Source organism: Meriones unguiculatus, chromosome 3 (assembly GCF_030254825.1).
Source record: "Meriones unguiculatus strain TT.TT164.6M chromosome 3, Bangor_MerUng_6.1, whole genome shotgun sequence".
NCBI lineage: Eukaryota > Metazoa > Chordata > Mammalia > Rodentia > Muridae > Meriones > Meriones unguiculatus.
The window spans coordinates 122299322-122317738 of record NC_083351.1 but is presented as its reverse complement, the minus strand read 5'-3'; the positions used below and the strand labels follow the sequence as shown (position 1 = coordinate 122317738).

General features: G+C 41.9%; 1 protein-coding gene across 1 annotated transcript in view; it reads left to right on the top strand.

Annotated features, from left to right (window-relative positions):
* Adamts12 (ADAM metallopeptidase with thrombospondin type 1 motif 12) overlaps positions 1-18417 on the top strand; it is a 286260-nt gene that overhangs the window by 195392 nt on the left and 72451 nt on the right. Inside the window, exons 15-17 of the mRNA XM_021649372.2 lie at positions 1220-1464; positions 2881-3019; positions 8776-8902. Coding sequence (XP_021505047.1) covers positions 1220-1464; positions 2881-3019; positions 8776-8902 — 511 coding nt within the window. The remainder of the gene's footprint in view (positions 1-1219; positions 1465-2880; positions 3020-8775; positions 8903-18417) is intronic.

Below are 18417 nucleotides of genomic sequence, written 5' to 3'. Positions count from 1 at the left end.
AGGAGAGAGAGCACAGTTCTCTTGGCTGTTTCCTGATGGTTAGGGGGATTGGATTCCTTGGAGCCAGTCCAATCCTCTTGTCTCACTGCATCAACAGCAACAGGAGTCACAGGGGAGAAGCAACAGCCTTGTTCTTTCTCAGAGCTACTCCACACTCTCTGGGCTCTGGCATTTATTCTCTCTCCAGAGTCCTCAGATTTAAACTATCTGCAGCTGACAAAGAGCTCCTCTCAGAGCCTGCATGAGGCAAATATTTTGCTGCTGTGGACAATCTGAATCAGTCCCACATCCCACACCAGGGATTAAAATAAAGTCATGTTTATATCCACAACAGTTTACAGACTGGAACACAAGGCCATCCTAAAGCCCATGTTCCTTCCATCCTATGAAGCCATGGTTCTCGGGAAGCGTAAGTAGCATGGAGCATAAGGAGCCGGTGAAGAAAGGCGACCACCATGTCTGTTTCTTCTCTCACCGGCGTGCCTCCTCCTATGACAGCCATTAAGCAGAAGATTGCAGCCAGAGTCGATCAATCCTTTAAAACAGATACATGTTTTTTAGAAGCCTGGATGACAGCACTGAATCTAAGTTATGAATTTGTCATTTTGTAAAACAGGAGAAAATGAGGAGCCAAGGCTTCCTAGTGAAGAGAATTGTGCAATGAGGTAGAAAGCAGGGCAGAGAACTTGGGTTTTTGTTATGCGCTGATTGAAACAAGCCCGGTGGCACTCAATCCAAGGTTACCTTCCAGAAGGTCATAATGGATTTCAGTTTGGATTACATTATATCCAAGAAGCTGTTTTTGACCTGATGGTGATGCCGAGGAAGAAAAATCTGGGAGAGCTAATTGATGGCAAGAATAAAAGGAGGAAGGGGGAATTCCAATGGGAAACTAGATTGGAGCTGAGAAATTTTGAAACATTCATACAGAATCGCACACACACACACACACACACAAATGCTATGTCAGCCGCAAATCTTCTGAGTCCCATCTGTATTTAATCACCTATCCTCATAGAACCGTCTATACACTAAGTCATTAAGCGCCTAAGAATTCTTTCACTGGTTAGTCTCATTCTAGTTCTTCATAGTTGCTGTTTCTACCCATCCCGGTGGCCACTCAAGCATGGGCACTGAGGGATGCAGATGCTCAGGATAACAGGCAGCTTTAGCTGAGACACTAGCAAGCCTCCTTCATTCGTGTCTCTTTTGTCCACAGGTTACGTCGACATTGGACTTATTCCCAAAGGGGCAAGGGATATAAGGGTAATGGAAATCAAGGCAGCTGGAAACTTCCTGGCCATTAGGAGTGAAGATCCAGAAAAATATTACCTCAATGGGGGGTTTATTATCCAGTGGAATGGAAATTATAAGCTGGCCGGCACTGTCTTCCAGTACGACAGGAAAGGAGATCTGGAAAAGCTGATGGCTCCAGGCCCCACCAATGAATCAGTATGGCTCCAGGTAATGCTGAAGGGAAGGAGATGCTGGCCAGTATGCTGCTCAGGGGCATCCTTCTCACTTCCCTCTTAAGCTGTTTAGCAGAGGACATTAACTGTGACTCATTAATTTCCTTAACAAAAAGCAGGGAGGGAGAAAGATGTTTGTGCTGTTCCTTCTTTGTTCTTTAGAACTGTGGAAGCCCCAGCAACAAAACTCAGAACCCCCAAACCATCTGGAAGTTGGAATGTAGTTCTCAGGCTGATTTATTCCTTGTGTATTTAAAGTGCCTCATTGTGGCTTCCTAGCAGTGGTGATGAACTGTGGTGACAACTTTGGTTGTCAGGTAGTGTTTGCTTTGTGAAACTCTTGGAACAAGGCAGGCTCACATCATAGTACCAGCTTTGCAAAGGATCATGGGTTTTGTCCTTGTTAAGCATAGAAATGTAGAAAATAGGATGCCTGTATTGGGCAGCACAAAGTAAGTTGGCAATGAGAGACAGTCCAACAGAGTCAGATTCAGCCACATTCTAAAACCTGAGGGAGGCCAAATCAGAACGAGAAGGCAGAAGACGGTGGTCAAGGTTATCCTTTTTTATCTCAGAGCTACTGTATATTAAAACTACTACCCAACCTAAGAACTAGAGAAGGAACCTCATTAACACAGAGCTGTAATGTAAGTTAATATCTGAGAGCTAACTTCATGTCAGGTAATAATCAGTTTCCGTATACGTATTCACTTAACCCTGATGAGAAACACACAAGTAAGTACTTCTTAGATCTGTTTTGAAAGTAAAAAAAAAAAAAACTGAGGCATTTACCCAAATTCCTGAAGTTAGTAAGCACACAGGGGACAGGAGACATTTGGCTCAACCCCATAGTGTAGTGTCCATATGATTTAAATTCTGGATTAAACTTCCATGGTATTTTAGCCAATGAACTACAGAAGGAGATTGTGTGATTATAGACAGCAAAAGTTGATGTAGCTAGACAAATATAGATGTTGGTAGAGAACCTTTTAGCAGTGCCTACTATAACTACTGCCAATGAGAGACATTCTGTGATGTTTGGTGTACAAGTATCCATGCATGTACATGTATTGCAGGAGTGCAAATATACCAGAGGTCAGCGTCAGTTGGGCCATCTTTCTCAATAGCTTGCCTTAGTTTATTTGGCTTTTTTGAGACAAGTCTCTCACTAAACCAGGTGCTTGCTGATTCAGTTAGACTGGCTGGCCAGCAAACCCTGGGGATCTTCCTATCTCTGCTTCCCTAGTCCTGGAATTAGAGGTGCACACACCCATGCCTGGCTTTCTGCACGGGTGAATGGCGTCCACTTTACCTACTTCTCCATCTGTCTAGCTTCTGGGTATACTTTTAAATGACTGGTTTGCAATCTATATTCAAGACAGTTTGACATGACTCTTCTCTCGCATTTTAGCTGCTATTCCAGGTGACTAATCCTGGTATCAAGTATGAGTACACAGTCCGGAAGGATGGGCTTGACAATGATGTGGAGAAGTTGTTGTACTCCTGGCAATTTGGCCGCTGGACAGAATGCAGTGTGACATGTGGAACAGGTAAGAAACAGCTGCTTCCACTTGGAAACACCACCAGCTTTGGAGTAGGCCAAGGAGGTGATCTAAGCCAGTATTTTCATCCTGTGCCTTCTGGTCTCCAGGGTCTCACAGAGGGATCCTAAGACATCCTTTTGAGCAGTGACTGGGTTTTTCTGTGGCTTAAAGGAATAGGTACCCTGTTTAAATCTCATTGGTCTGCTTTGATTACATGGGTACCACTCCACTCAAGGGGAGACTGGGATATACAAAGACACCAGAGGACACTTGGAAAGTGCAGACATCACCTGCATGATGTATGAACTTTGCCAAGGCTCTTGAAGGCAGAGGCTATGCCTCTTGGTATGTGGAGCTTTAGAAATAATGTTGTCTGAGGAAGCTTTATTTCTGTGCCTGAATTTGGACCACACTTGAGTCTGTTCTGGAACTTCTTGCCTCCTTCCTGGAATTTCTGCCTATAAAACCAGAGCACTTGCATAGCAGATAGCCAAAGTGTGTAATGTAGCAATGGAAATCAAAATGAAGGAGGTAACATGCCAGGAAGCCATTCTTCTCCTCCACAGGCTTCCTTCTTACCCTATGTGGCCTCATCCCTTGTTTCCCTACCCCAGGAAGCAATCATAGAATAGGGTCCAGAATCAGAAGTTGGGTCATGCATAACGTAGCTCATAAACAATTCATCCTTTCCCCAGTTTAGCACAGAAAGCTAGGTACAGCTTTTAGATCTCATAAGAATAAAATGTCTGCTTAAAAAATTCTTTTGTTTTTAATTGTCTGTGTGAGAATAGAGTACAGGAATATTTGTGAAAGTTCCTGCAGAAGCTAGAGATGTTAGCTCCCTGGAACTGGAGCTATACAGCAGTTGTGAGCCGCCTGATACGAGTGCAGAAAAACGAACTTGGGTTCTCTGCAAGAGCAGTACACACGAGGCGGAGCCATCTCTCCAAAATGTCTATTTTAAACCGAATCTATTTACTCTTTGAGTCCTTCATGCATTCGCATAATGTATTTTTACATATATGCATCATGCATCTTTACATATATAAGGTTTTAAAACTGTTAACATAGAAATCATTCTAGGCCCAAGGTGCAGTCTGGCAGCTGTTACACAGGTGTCCCTAGACAATCCATCCTTGATTCCCATAGTGGTCTCCAGCAATGCCCTGGCCTGTGGCCCAGCATGGGCCAGGCTCCCAGAGAAGCAAAGGCAATTTTTAGCAGGAAATAAATTGGAGTGTCAAATACTTTCCCTGGGGATCATTCATGAGAAAAATGAAGTCACTGTGAATGTAGTTCCAAGTACATTTTCAACCTGTGATTCCCTCTTCTTCTCAGCTCTCAGGGAAGTTCATGTTTAAACGTTCTGCTTAAATTACTTGTCCCAGACCACACATAATGAAATTCACCGAGTGCTAGTTATCTGAGACTCCACAGAAAAGCAGAGCATCCTCCACCTTCTTCTGTTTCTGGATTTAATGAGCTTGGGTTTGTTATTTCAGAGCATCAGGGACCGAGAGCTAAGCAGCTGGGTTTGCAGTGACCATACTGCGACTTCCGAAGTTAGGTAGGAAATAGAACATCCTTAACTAATTTCAATTCAACATTTGGTTTTGCTTGTTACAGCCTGGTCCTTCAGCACCATCCCTGCCTGGATGAGTAAACTTCATTCCGATTGCAAAGCCTTCATGGGATGTTCCTAGTGAGCATGTGAACTTCAACACACTGCCTATTGCAATTACTGGGAGATCTCTGGCTCCGGCAGAGAAAATCCTGGCTATCTATGTTAGTCACTACCCCAGACACATGGAGGACAGGACACTGATATTCACACAGGGCACACAATGTGAAACACAAAGACCGGAGACAGAACAGCGACAGACTCAGTGGCCATTTGTCATTATATATATTTAAGTTAAAACTTTCTACATTATAAAACTATAGGGTAACATAGGGAAAAAATGGAAAACGCAAAGGACCAAATGGTGGTGGAGGGGAACCACAAAATCAGAGGTCAGTGTGGGTACCACAAAATTAGTGTAATCATGCAGCATCCTTGACACCTCTTAAGTTGGGGCCTGCCCTCTGGAAACAGTGGTTAGTTACCACTGGATAATGTTTTGGTTCATCCTGTTCAAACAAAAACTTGAAGGCACTTTTTGATGCAAGACTCCATGAGGATAGTAAAACTATCAAGGCAGTTTTAAAATATGTTAGCAAGTGAAGATGAGATATAGTTTACCAAAATCATAAAAAGGAGAGAACAAGAAATCTAGTAGCTGGCTGGCTGGCACCACTGTGGCTAATCTAATGGTCTCTCATTATGCTGGTCCCCTATGTCCCACTGCTTTTGTACCCTGTGCAGCCTGCAGAGATTAGGCCCTCTTTGATTATAGGGCTCTCATTTTGTTCTCTAATATTACAGCAGCTTGCATTTTGTCGGTTGCTGCCGTGCTCGCTCACGGTGTTCTGTGAAATGCTGAATGCCTGCTTTAACCGGTTAGCTGCTAAGTGTTGTGGGATTTTGCAGGCTTTTCTGATTTTCTTTAATTGTGTGATTCGCCTGACTTTCACGCAGTGGCTACAGAAAGGGAGCCACGGTTGGTCTGGAAGACTGGTTTTGCTTAATTTTGTGAATGGTTCCTGTGGAGGACAGAAACATTTTTTTTTTCCCTAACACCATTAAAGTTCTTCAAGCATAGTCAATTTTTTTTTAACCTGGACAAATTTTCACCTTTTTTTCCAAAGTTGCTTTTAACATAATCCATTTACAAAATGATGTGATCAGATCACTGGCATTTCAATGGGGAAAATGGTATTGGCTTTTATATTTATGGGATTTATGAAGATGTTAGCAATGACCAGTGACAAAAATCAAGCATGTTAATGCATAGCTAATTAATAGTTAAAGTCAGTAAAAAGTCAGAGAAGTTTTTGAGCTGGAAAAGAAGAATTATGACAAAGTGGGGTCAATCATTTAGAAAATTGAATTATAGGGTGTAGAGAAACAGGTTTAAGTGGATTGGATGAATAAAATCTCCTCTACATCTCAATCTCAGTGTGCGTTCAACCTTGACTGCAAAACCTGAATTATTCAGTGTCTTCAGAGAGAGTTGATACCCCATATATATTACATACATGTACATGTATGTATATTCATGTATATATTATATATTATATAAATATATTATATTTATATCATAATTTATTATCATATATTAAATATGTTATATAGTAAATTGTATATTATATAATATAGTATGTATATAGTTATCCCCACAGCACTCCCTATTATAATCTTAGCATTATCAAATTAGTGAGGACAAAGAAACTGAGGCTTGAGAAACTTAGAGAGATTGTCAGAGAACACTCAGAAACTATACATTAAAAGAAGACTCAAACCCAGTTGTGGTTCTTATGAGGTTGATGTGGTACCTACTGTTGCTAGACCTCTCTCTGTCTCTCTTTCTCTCTGCCTCTGCATGTCTGTCTGCCTCTCTCTCCCTCTCTCTCTCTCTCTCTCACACACACACACACACACTAGTAGTGGCAGGTTGCACGCTTTCCTAGACCGAGTTTGTGTTGTGGTGGATAGATAGGAATTCACTGCTTGAAGAAAATGGAGCCAACAGAGCTAGGGGAGTCAGGAAAATAATGCTCCTGGAAACTGAAGTTGAAAGTGGGTGGAATGAGTTGTGCTTATCAACAACCTCAATGGTTATTCAGTCCTCACGCTTTTCTTCTTCCTGTGAAGTGAGTGTTATTTCTCTGTACTGGTATTTATGAAGAGGTTTATTTATGATAAATCTATTGATTTGCAAAATTGTTATCATTTTACAGTATTAAAATCATTTTATGTGCAGTCTTAGAATTCTAATTTTTGTGCTGTTGTGAACTTTAGCTCATACTGATATTATTGTCACCTGTGTGGGTGTAAGGAACTCCAGCTTATTCGGTACTTCAAAGATGGAGTTGATAAAGTATTAAGTCCTGTCAGATGAAGTGCTTAGGCACTGCCTGGAGCCTCTTTGATCTTTTTTAAGTTTTGACATTTCGAAAATTCTGCACTTCCGTTTGTCAAGCATTCTTCAATTGTTTTGTATAACTTATTCTAACGTAAATGTTTAATTTAAAACATCTTAAACAAATTAACTGCATTGCAGACTCCATTTTAAAACTCTCAATATTAAGTTGAGATTATAATAAACCGTGTTTCTGCACTTGTTTTTCATGAGGAACTTAACTTTCCCTTCTTTCAAGGCATATTTCCTCCCGAGATGACCAATTCTAAAGCATGGTGACAGGTTTAAAATCAAGGCACTCAATTGGCTCAATACCACTAATGCCCAGTATGATTTATCAAGTATTTAAAAGGGTCTTACAATCTTCTGGAAATAGTAGTGTGTGTGTGTGTGTGTGTGTGTGCACGCAGGCACACAGATGTCACTGCGGGTATATGGTGGTCAGAGGACAACTGACAGAAATTCGCTGTCTCTTTCCTCATTGTGGGGTCTGAAAATCAAATTCAGGTTGTCAGCCTTGCTGCAAGTGGCCTAAATGAGCCATCTCCCAGGTCTAACTTTCCACCTTAGAAGTAGAAGTTTCAAGGAAGCATCTTCAGATGAGAAATAATTTAGTCCTATGACATCACACAGGTTTATTGGCAGCCTTAGTTAGTAAAACTTCTTTGAGATCAGTGTGTCCAGTTTGAAAAAAAAGAAGAACAAATGCCAAGCCATGAATTTTTATTTTTACAGAAAAAAAATCACACTCCTTCAGAAACAGTCTAATATCATACTTTCTGAATTTGCAGTGTTACATAATAGTAATTATTCTTAAAAGCATGACCTTACTCTAACCCCCTCCACTAAAGCTTTTATGACAGCCCATGTTAGAGAGAGCTGCCACTGTTCCAAAATTGGATTTCAGACTAATGAGCATGCCACTGAAGAGTAATAATGTTTGCTTTTTTTTTTTTTTTTTTACTCTAAACTATTAAGTTTGTTGTTGTAAAGGAGATAATATAAATTAGAGACCCCAGCAGGAAACAGTTGGCAGACTGACTCACTACTTTGGCTACTTTCACGGGCATGGAAGGGTTTGGAGAAATTAAAGCAGGTAAATACTGCCCATAAACACTGGAATGTGAGGGAAACAAGGCTACCAGCCCTAGCCCAGGAAAATTAGGAGAGGGGCAGTTAGCCAAAAAGATAGCAGTCCAATTTCCAGACCTCAATGGATACCACAGTCATCCGCAAGATCACTTCAAGAGTTAAGAGCAGGGTGCTGGGAAAAACAGACTACGTCTGGAAGGAAGAAACAAAAAAGAAAAAGAAACGACAGCAGCCCAGGAGAGGAGATGAAAAAAAGTCAGTGTTCTGTGATCTAAGGAAGCTAAGTGGATTGGTCTTGAATAGAGAAGGAAGGAGAGCTGGCATCCATTCGGTCCGTACAGCTGTTTCTTCAGTTTAATGTGGTGAGTACCACCCCTTCATCAAACTCAGAGACTGTTTGTGAAGGGCGTCTAAAGGATGGAAAAATCTCTACTCCCATATGTTAGGCCTCTCAGTTAGAGAGACACAAAGACTGCAATGACTCTGTACAAGTCACTCAAAGGTCTGGGCGCTGGAACCATGTGGAGGCTCCACTAGGACTGAGCCGCCAGATCCAGCCTTTACCCATGGCCTCTTTGAAGACGTGTGTTTCTTGTACAGTAGCTCTCACATGGTTTCAGAACTTAGAGTGTGTGGTTCTTTCCCCAGGTATTCGCCGGCAGGCTATTCATTGTGTCAAGAAGGGCCACGGGATAGTGAAGGCTACTTTCTGTAACCCAGAAACGCAGCCCAGCGGGAGACAGAAGACATGCTATGAAAAGGATTGTCCGCCCAGGTAACACAGCTGGACCTCCGTGTGTCACCTGCCCAGGCACCTCATTTAATAGTGCTCCAATGCTCCGCAGTAATCGCGGGCTATGTTGTTAAAGTTAGTGCAGGAAAGACATGAGAGGTTTCTGTGGCTGTTCTCTCAGCCTGTGGCAAGCCATCAGGGCATTTTCTTTCCAGAGAGCAACTCTTCTTCCAAAGCGGATACACTGTGTGTTTTTATTTGCTGAGACCCACTCTCAAAGTGTTGAAGGTAATGTTCACAGCGTTCACCCAGAAGTTGTTTAACTAGCCAGTGATTTGGTTTTCCAAGGGCATGCCCCTCCCCCGTTAAATCTAGAACTTTCATATTCATCCTCTGAAATGGCTGTGCCCTCTGTCACTTCAGGCTTCCCAAAAGAGGAGAATGCAGGCCTGTCAGGGCTGGGGCTATAGTCAAGAGCTTCACCCAGGACTTGGGCTCCCAGTTCCTGTACACAGAATCCTTCCCCCGCCTGAAGCTTTATAATGAACTGGCATCTCGTTACTTCTTGGATCTGAGAGCAGTGGGTCAGAATACACTTATGGATATTTTCTCCTGCAATGCTTCTTAATCTGAGCTTATAAATGGACCTTCTTGGTACACAACAAAATTGGAAATGGTCCACCTGCCAGCCTTCTCTCCTGCAGTCAGTCATGCAGCCATGGCAGTTAGAATGGAAGCACTGATAGGAGCCAGGTGCTACTGTGCAAGCCCAGCCAGTGCAAATGAGACATCCAGGGTCAGGCTTTCTTGCAGAGCAGAAGATCTGCCTGTAATGCTGCCCCTGCCTCTTCCAGATCAACAACACATCTGGGAATAGTTATTCCCTAGCATCTGCTGTTGTGTCAGAAACAGCATTTCTTCCAACTTTCACCAAATAATTTTAAGATTGTACTTAAGGAAGAAGAGAAAGACATAAGCAATTTGACAAATCCTTTAAGATCCTGCCATTGAATGGTGTTTTTACTTCAATTTAAACTATGTTTCCCTTTGCTGGTATCTCTTTCCTAAGGTACTACTGGGTCTTTCTTTTTTGAGGTTATATCTATGCATGGTTAGTGCCAGAGGCCCAGCTTGTGGTTGGTAAAGATCAACAAAATTAACAGGTCAAGTCTGAGTTGGCTCAGTTTGCACTCAAGCTAATGGCACAACCTTCAAAGGAAGATGCTAAGAAATCCAGTTATATCTTCTTTTCTGGCTCTGAAGTAAAATGCTTGCCCTTATTTTATATCCAAGAATAGGTACACACAAAATACATGCACATGCATGCACACATACATAAACATATATGCACATATACACACTATATTTAAAAATCAGTAATATGTGCACCTAGGCAGTTACTTGACTCCTGCTGTCTGACTGTATTGAAATTTCTACAAAAATTATTTTTGTTACTATGCTATATACATACAATCCTTTTCTTATAGTTATATCTCTTTATTTAACGATATAGACTAAACTCTTTAGCAAAGGTAACAAAGTCACATATGGGCCAGGCCTGGTAGCACACACCTGTAATCCCAAGAGTCAGGAGGCAGAAGTAGGAAGAGAATGAGGTTGTTTGGGCTACATAGCAAGACTTACCCTCCCCTGAAAGATAAAAAGAAGGAAAGAAAGTAAGTCAAAGAAAAGATATCAACAAAATGGAACAATTCGATGAGCAAACAGAAAAGACTAGCTATAAAAGCTAAGTTTTGTGTGCTCAAAGTCACAAAGGGCTTAAAGGGCTTTTTCTTAAATAAATGTATTAAGTTTCTTTAAAAATAAAAATAATAAACAAAGGTTGCTTGGTTGGTAGTATGTGCTTTTACAAATTCAGCACAGTAGTTAATTCCTTAACTTGAAGTTCTAATGCATCTTCCTTGGTCACCTGATTTCTGTGATGTCTGAAAAGCTCACATCCATCATCCAGATCTGTGATTTCTCTCTCCAAAAAATTATCACCTTTCTCTCTCTCTCTCTCTCTCTCTCTCTCTCTCTCTCTCTCTCTCTTTCTCTCTCTCCCTCATCTTTTATTTTCTCAAGACAGTTCTTCTTCAGTAATATCTTGGTTTTTAAATCAAATTTCAACATTCATTTATCTTCCCCAGAGGAGTGTCTGAGACAGATTTTGCTTTTAAAGATCTGATAAAAGTGTTGAATTATCTAAACCTTAGAACAAGTATAAGGCTTGTTCTAACAATGGCTTTGTGGCCCAGCGCTGCCAAGAAAGAAACTCTTCTTTGAAATATTGACTGTAGAAAGCGGTCATTTGTGTTCCTTCTGCCTAGCTGACTTCATTCTGACTCTGTTTTTCAGCAAAACAAAGTTCTGCAAGGTTACATTTATGAGCACATCCAAAGTATTCAATAAACATCACAGCTATTCATTCAACCCCAGCAGCTGTGTGTAGGTTTTGCTACATGAAAGAACAGCATGAGACTTCAATCAAGGTTTCCCTATTTCAGCACTTCTGAGTTTAGGCTGGATTACTCTTTGTTGTGCAAAACTTTCATATGCATTAAAGGTAATTCTGCAGCATTTCTGGTCTCAGCTGTCTGAGTGATGAAGGAGAGAGAGTAATGTGACCTGACTCATAGCAGTCAGAGTTGCCCTTGACAGCACGGTGGGCTGTGGTAGAAGCTACAGGTAATAAAGTGGCTCAGAGGTTCTCCATCCTGTCCGTTCTGAGTCCTCATTAGGGTGGGACTCTAGCTAAACCAGAAATAAGTATTCTAGGACATGCAAGGGCTCTTCGACTCTTCAAGACTCTCTCTCTCTCTCTCTCTCTTTCTTTATCACACACACACACACATAGCCATGCTCTTCTTTATTAATTATGGCCCATCCTAAAACAATAAAGTCTATTGTTTAGGTAAAATTTAGAGATAAAAAGTTATATCCATGTATTTGGCGTGAAGGACACCAGTAGTTTTCAATCCTCATTTGAAATAATTCACTAGGCAGCTTTTACAAGGCATTGATATTTTGGCCCTCCCTACAAGAGATTCTGAGTCCAGTCAGATACAGATATTAACAGCTTTTTTAAAGCTCCCCAAATGTTGATACAGTAATAATCTGTAATATATATTTTATATCATAGTGTGTAAGAGATCAAATAACATTTAGTGATTAAGGAACATGATATACAATGCATACTCAATTGACTAATAGTATGGTTAGGTATAATGAAAGTAAACATATTTGTTAAAGTGAAGTAAAACATACTTTATTCACCAACATCATGAGCATAGGGACCATCACAATAGAAATTTACTGTGGAGAAAATATTAGCCTCAACATCATATAAAGCATGGACATGTAGGAGTCTATATTTGAGTATTGGGTAAGGGTCATAGGGTGGGTGGGTAGATACTAAGAGAAAAAAATAGGAGTAAAGAAAATATGGGGCTAATCTAACCTGGCAGTATCCTTTCTCGAGATGCCAGAGAATTCAGACATCACCCTCGGGACAATGGAGGCCAAAGATATCATATATCAAGGATAATCGTTGACTTGGGTGGGCATTCTTAAATTGACTTTTCAGACTTCTCTGTTAAAAATAGATGTCACAAGGCAGCATTTAGTCAAGCAGAATCTTGTCCTTATCTGTGTCACTGAGAAGGAAATGGTGTGTTTCATTTTACACTTTCACACCACAATGCATCATATAGAAAGCTGAGGTAAAAACCTAGATGCAGGAACTGAAGCAGAGCCCATGGAGGAATGCTACTGACTAGATTCTTTACCACAGTTTCCTCATCCTGCTTTATTACACCACTCAGGACCACTTGTTCAGGGTTCCGGGGGGAGTTGTATTCTGGGTCCTCACACATCAGTCATTAATCAATGCCCCCACAACACACACGCTTGCTTACAGACAATTTGGTAGGGTTTCCCTCTTCCCAGGTGATTATAGTTATGTCTAAGTAACAAGAAGTAACCTGCTTTGAAAGGACTTCAAGCCAGTGGTAGACCTCCTACCCGTCCATCTGATCCTAGCCAATCAAGTCTCATCAAGGCTGGCTGCATCATCTTCCTCTGTAGCCTGGCAAGGCTCCATGCCCCAAGGGTAGGTGATCAAAGAGCCTGCCACTGAGATCATGTCAAAGACAACATATGGTCCCCTTAATAAGGAAGCTACTTGGAAACCGAGCAGCCTATGGGCTTCCTCTGAGCAGGGGGTCTAGGTCTTCTCCATGCATGGTCCTTTGTTGGAGTATCGGTCTCTGCAACCTCCCTCCCCCGGCCCAGAATTTTTGGCTGCTGGTCTCTTTGTGAAGTTCCTATCCCCTCCAAGTCTTTCTGTCTCCCTCTTCTTCCATAAGGTTTCCTGCACTCTGACCAAAGTTTGGCTATGAATCTCAAGTATCTCCTTCCATGATGTATAGGGTCAGAGGCACTCTGTGGAAGGTTCCTGTCCTGTTCCTTGTCTTCTCCAACTCGTGATGTCTACTCTGTTTGCCCTTCTGAGAGAGGGTTCAGCCTCTTAGTATGTTTATCCTATATTATATGGCAAATATCCACTTATAAGTGAGTATATATCATATATGTCTTTCTGCTTCTGGGTTATGTCACTCAGGATGATCTTTTCTAGTTCCCACCATTTGCCTGCAAACTTCATGATTTCCTTGTTTTTAATTGCTGAGTAGTATTCCATTGTGTCAATGTACCACAATTTCTGCATCCATTCTTCAGTTGAGGGACATCTAGGTTGTTTCTAGGTTCTGCCTTTTATGAATAATGCTGCTATGAACATAGCTGAGCAAATGTCCTTGTTGTATGGTTTAGCCTCTTTTTGGATATATGCCCAGGAGTGGTATAGCTGTATCTTGAGGTAGCACTATTCTTTTTTTTTTTTTTCTTTTTCAATGCAGTTTATTCAGGAACCTTGAACAATCATCTGACCCTGGGGAAAGCCAGCCCACAGCTTAAATAGCCTCTGGGTAGCCAACCCCAGCATGCCACGTGGGCAATGCAGATAGGTCCACATACATGGAAGCAAGCCAGATCCTCAGCCTTAGCCAAATGTGGAGTTGTTTGTGACAGAGAGCACTCACCATCAGGAAGGTGGAAGGCAGAAACCAGCTCCATCTTTAAGGCACAGCATTACGCAGCTCTCTACAGTTCCCCCTTTTTGTTTTAGACGCATCAGGCAAGAGTAGAGGTCTGATCTCTGATATTAGAAATAAATTGGGACTTTGTACTGATGTTCATTTAGGTGTCATCCACCTAAAGAGCATCAGACCCGTCCGATACCTTTTTCTCAGAGGCGGGATCTGGGGCATCAACCCGCATGCAATCAGACTTGCTCTTCTCTGGGTCAAAAGCGGCTGACCCTTAATGCAGTGCTTAGCCTCGCATCCTGAGCATAACATTTTAGCTTTTTATGGTAACCAACCATGCTTGGGGAGACTGTCCTGCTTCAATGGCTGTAAAGGCCTGAATGATCATAGCTGCATTACGCTGTTGTGAGACTCTAATCTTGCATATACGCCACAGGCAAACCAAGGAGACCAACACCAGAAGGCCTGCTAACGCTCCCATGCCCGCCCATTCCTTCAGATGATTCATGGCTGGAGCAAACCATGATGATAATCCTGTGGCTAGTCCTGCGTCCACTCTGGTAGAATTTACCATGACAATGGCCACTCTCAGCTGGTCCATCATAGTATCGAATTCTCCAGTCCAATTACCTAAAATATAGCTAGACAATTGTTTAGACAGATTTGCAGCACAGGAAAAATTCTCATGTTGTATGCTAGTGACACAAAGTCCAGCATACTTTAATTGACAGCCAAGTTGAGCGATTTGCCATAGGGTATCAATTTGCTCCTGCACGAGATCACTCCTCTGATTGAACACCATCAAGCCTCCTTTTAGTTGAGCATTAATTCCTTTTTGCACATCTAAGGCATAAGCTACATTGGCTAAAAGATTATTCAGGGTCTGAGCAGTCTGCACAGTATGACTCGTGGCTAATGCCGTGGTGGTAGCTCCAACAGCCGCCAATGAGATGGCAGTAACAATGGCGGCTGTAGTTCCAAGATCCCTTTTCTGTCTGAAGAGAGTCATAGCGTGAGGGGCATCAACGGGCACAGGCATCCAGCGAGGCATGGAAGTAACCAGGGCATACCTAAATTTACTAGCATTCCAGCATTGGGCAAAAAAGCAAGTATCATTACCATAATTACTTGGCTCTATCTGGCTAATAATGAATAAAAATGGGGGATATAAACAAACAGGTGTGGGCTTATAGGAAATATTATGAGAAGCCTTAACCCCCTCGTTGGAACATCCTGCATCAGTTCTAGAACTAGCAGTGGTGGTGTCCGAGTTCTGAATAGGTTCAGGAGACCATTGCCCCCAGGGGTGAGACGTGCTCCATATAAATTGACTAACTCCATGTTTTCCTCCACTTTTGAAAGTCATTTAGGGTTCTTAAATTATTTTTTCCCTTTTTTTTAAATTTTTCATCAATTACACTTTATTCATTCTGCATCCCCCCATAAGCCTCTCCCTCCTCCCCTCCCAATCCCACTCTCCCTCCTCCCTCTGCTTGCATGCCACTCCCCAAGTCCACTGATAGGGGAGGTTCTCCTCTCCTTTCTGATCTTAGTCCATCAGTTCACATCAAAAGTGGCTGCATTGTCCTCTACTATGGCCTGGTAAGGCTGCTCCCCCCCAGGGGGAGGTGATCAAAGAGCAGGCCAATCAGATTATGTCAGAGGCAGTCCCTCTTCACATTACTATGTAACCCAATTGGACTCTGAACTGCCCTGGGCTACATCTGTGCAGGGGTTCTGGGTTATCTCCATGAATAGTCCTTGGTTGGAGTATGAGTCTCTGGGAAGTTCCCTGTGTTCAAATTTTCTTGTTCTGCTGCTCTCCTTGTGGAGACCCTGTTCTTTCCAGCTCTTACTATTTCCCAGTTCTTACATAAAATTCCATTCACTCTGTCCAACAGTTGCCCATCAGGCTCAGCATCTGCTTTGATAGTCTGTAGGGCAGAGGCTTTCAGAGGCCCTCTGTGGTAGGTTCCTAGGTTGTTTCCTGTTTTCTTCTTCTTCGGATGTCCATCCTCTTTGCCTTTCAGGATGGGGATTGGACATTTTAGTCAGGGTCCTCTCTCTTGCTTAGTTTCTTTAGATACACAGGTTTTAGTGGGTTTGTCCTATGTTGTATGTCTATATGAGTGAGTATATACCATGTGTGTCTTTTTGCTTCTAGGACAACTCACTCAGGATGATCCTTTCCAAGTCCCACCATTTACCTGCAAATTTCATGATTTCCTTATTTTTCATTGCTGAGTAATATTCCATTGTGTAAATGTACCACAATTTCTGCATCCATTCTTCAGTTGAGGGGCATCTAGGTTGTTTCCAGCTTCTGGCTATTACAAATAAAGCTGCTACAAACATGGTTGAGCAAATGTCCTTTTTGTGTACTTGAGCCTCTTTTGGATATATGCCTAGGAGTGGTATAGCTGGATCTTGGGGAAGTATTATTCCTAGTTGTCTGAGAAAGCGCCAGATTGATTTCCAGAGTGGTTGTACAAGCTTACATTCCCACCAGCAATGGAGTAGGGTTCCCCTTTCTCCACAACCTTTCCAGCATGTGTTGTCACTTGAGTTTTTTGTTGGTTTTTTTTTTAATCTTAGTCATTCTGATGGGTGTGAGGTGGTATCTCAGACAAATCATTTTGATTTGCATTTCCTGTATGACTAGGGCATTGAGCATTTCTTTAATTGTTTCTCTGACATTCGATATTCCTCTGTTGAGAATTCTCTGTTTAGCTCTGTACCCCATTTTTTATTGGATGACTTGATTTGTTGGTGTGGACTAGGGAAGGAGCAGAGGGGGAGAGGAGGGAAGGGGGTGGGATTGGGAGGAGATGGAGGGGGCTACACCTGGGATACAAAGTGACTAAATTATAATAAATAAACAAACAAACAAAATTAAAGAAAAAAGAAAACCAGTGTTAGAAACTTGAGACTGGAAGACATACCTTGGCAAGAAAGATGGAAAGCAGCTGAGCCTCATTTTAAGCTGACAAGATGTATTAGTCTAGCTTGCCCTGCTATCACAGAATACCATAGACCGGGTAGTTTATAAAGAACAGAATTATATTCCTTGTGTTTTATAAACTGGAATTCTAGGATCTAGGCACCAGCACTGGTGAGGCCCTTCCTGTTTTATCTCCACACAACTGAAGAACAAGAGAGTTGAAAGAACAAGAGAGGTGAAATGTATCCCCACACAACAGAAGAGTTAAGGAGAGCAATCCTACTCCCACGGGCAGCAGTTTATAGTAGCATTAATCTGTGCAGAAGGGCTCTGTGCTCAGGTACTAAACACTCCCATTAGGCCACACCTCCCAACACTGTTGCACTGAAAAGTTTCTAATGCATGAACTTTAGACAAAAATATTTTGGTGTTTTGCTTGTATTCAATCCTGTCTCTAAGAGTGTCAGATCCTCTGTGACTGGATTTACAGAGAGCCATGAGCTGCCATGTGGGTGCTGGGAATTGAACCTGGGTCCTCTGGAAGAGCAACCAGAGATCTTAACCACTGAGTCAGCTCCCCAGGTTCATAGGCAACACATTGTAATCACAGGACTAGCACATAAGGACTATGGAAGAAACTCCAGAAAGGGAAAACAAGAAGGACCATTATCACTTTGTTATAACACAACTGAAAGCCCCAGAGTAAGTAATTAGATAAATTAGGCCTTCAGTCAGCCCAGATTAGGGGCTTTCCAGAATGACATTTTATGTATTCAGTAGTCTGCCTGGCCTCCTTTGGAAATGTCAGAGGTGGGGCAAAGTAATTAGGTTAATACAGTGGGCATTAATTTGCTTTCACATCACACTGTCAAGTATTAGCTCTTTATTTGTACAAGGCAACCAGAATTAAACACCAAAGAATAAATCAGTGATCTTCATTTCTTGCTAACTGGAGAAAATAATAGAATTGAGAAAGAGTTCTCTTCTAAGAATTTTACCTTGAGATTAAAAGCGTGAGAATGAAAAGAGTTCTAACCGTACAAATACACAGTGCAGTGAGTGAAAAGCATAGAACAAAGCTTTGTCATCTTTCCAATTACCAAAATTGGATATTATTTCAAGGCCAGGAGGCCTTCTCCAGGTCAAGATTTGAGAGCTTTCCATCACATGCTATTTTCCTGTGAAAATAGAAAATGTCCTACTCTATTACTATATAGGAGCTTATATGGAAGAACTGAGTGTCCATGAGGCAATGATGGACCCTAGCTACACTGGAAGAAGAGGCTAGTTCTGTTTTCTGTGCTGGGGAAATTTTGCATAATGAGGGAGAAGGGAAAAACAAGAGTGATATAGGGATTCCTGCCATTTTCCAAAGCTCTCCATTGTAGCCATTGGCCCATCCCAGAATGTTCAAGTAACCACTCATAAGCAAAGAGCTTACCCATTAACTTGTCCTCAGAGAGAATCCAAAACATTGATTTATCCAACTGCTCAACTTCTCAGAAACTTCT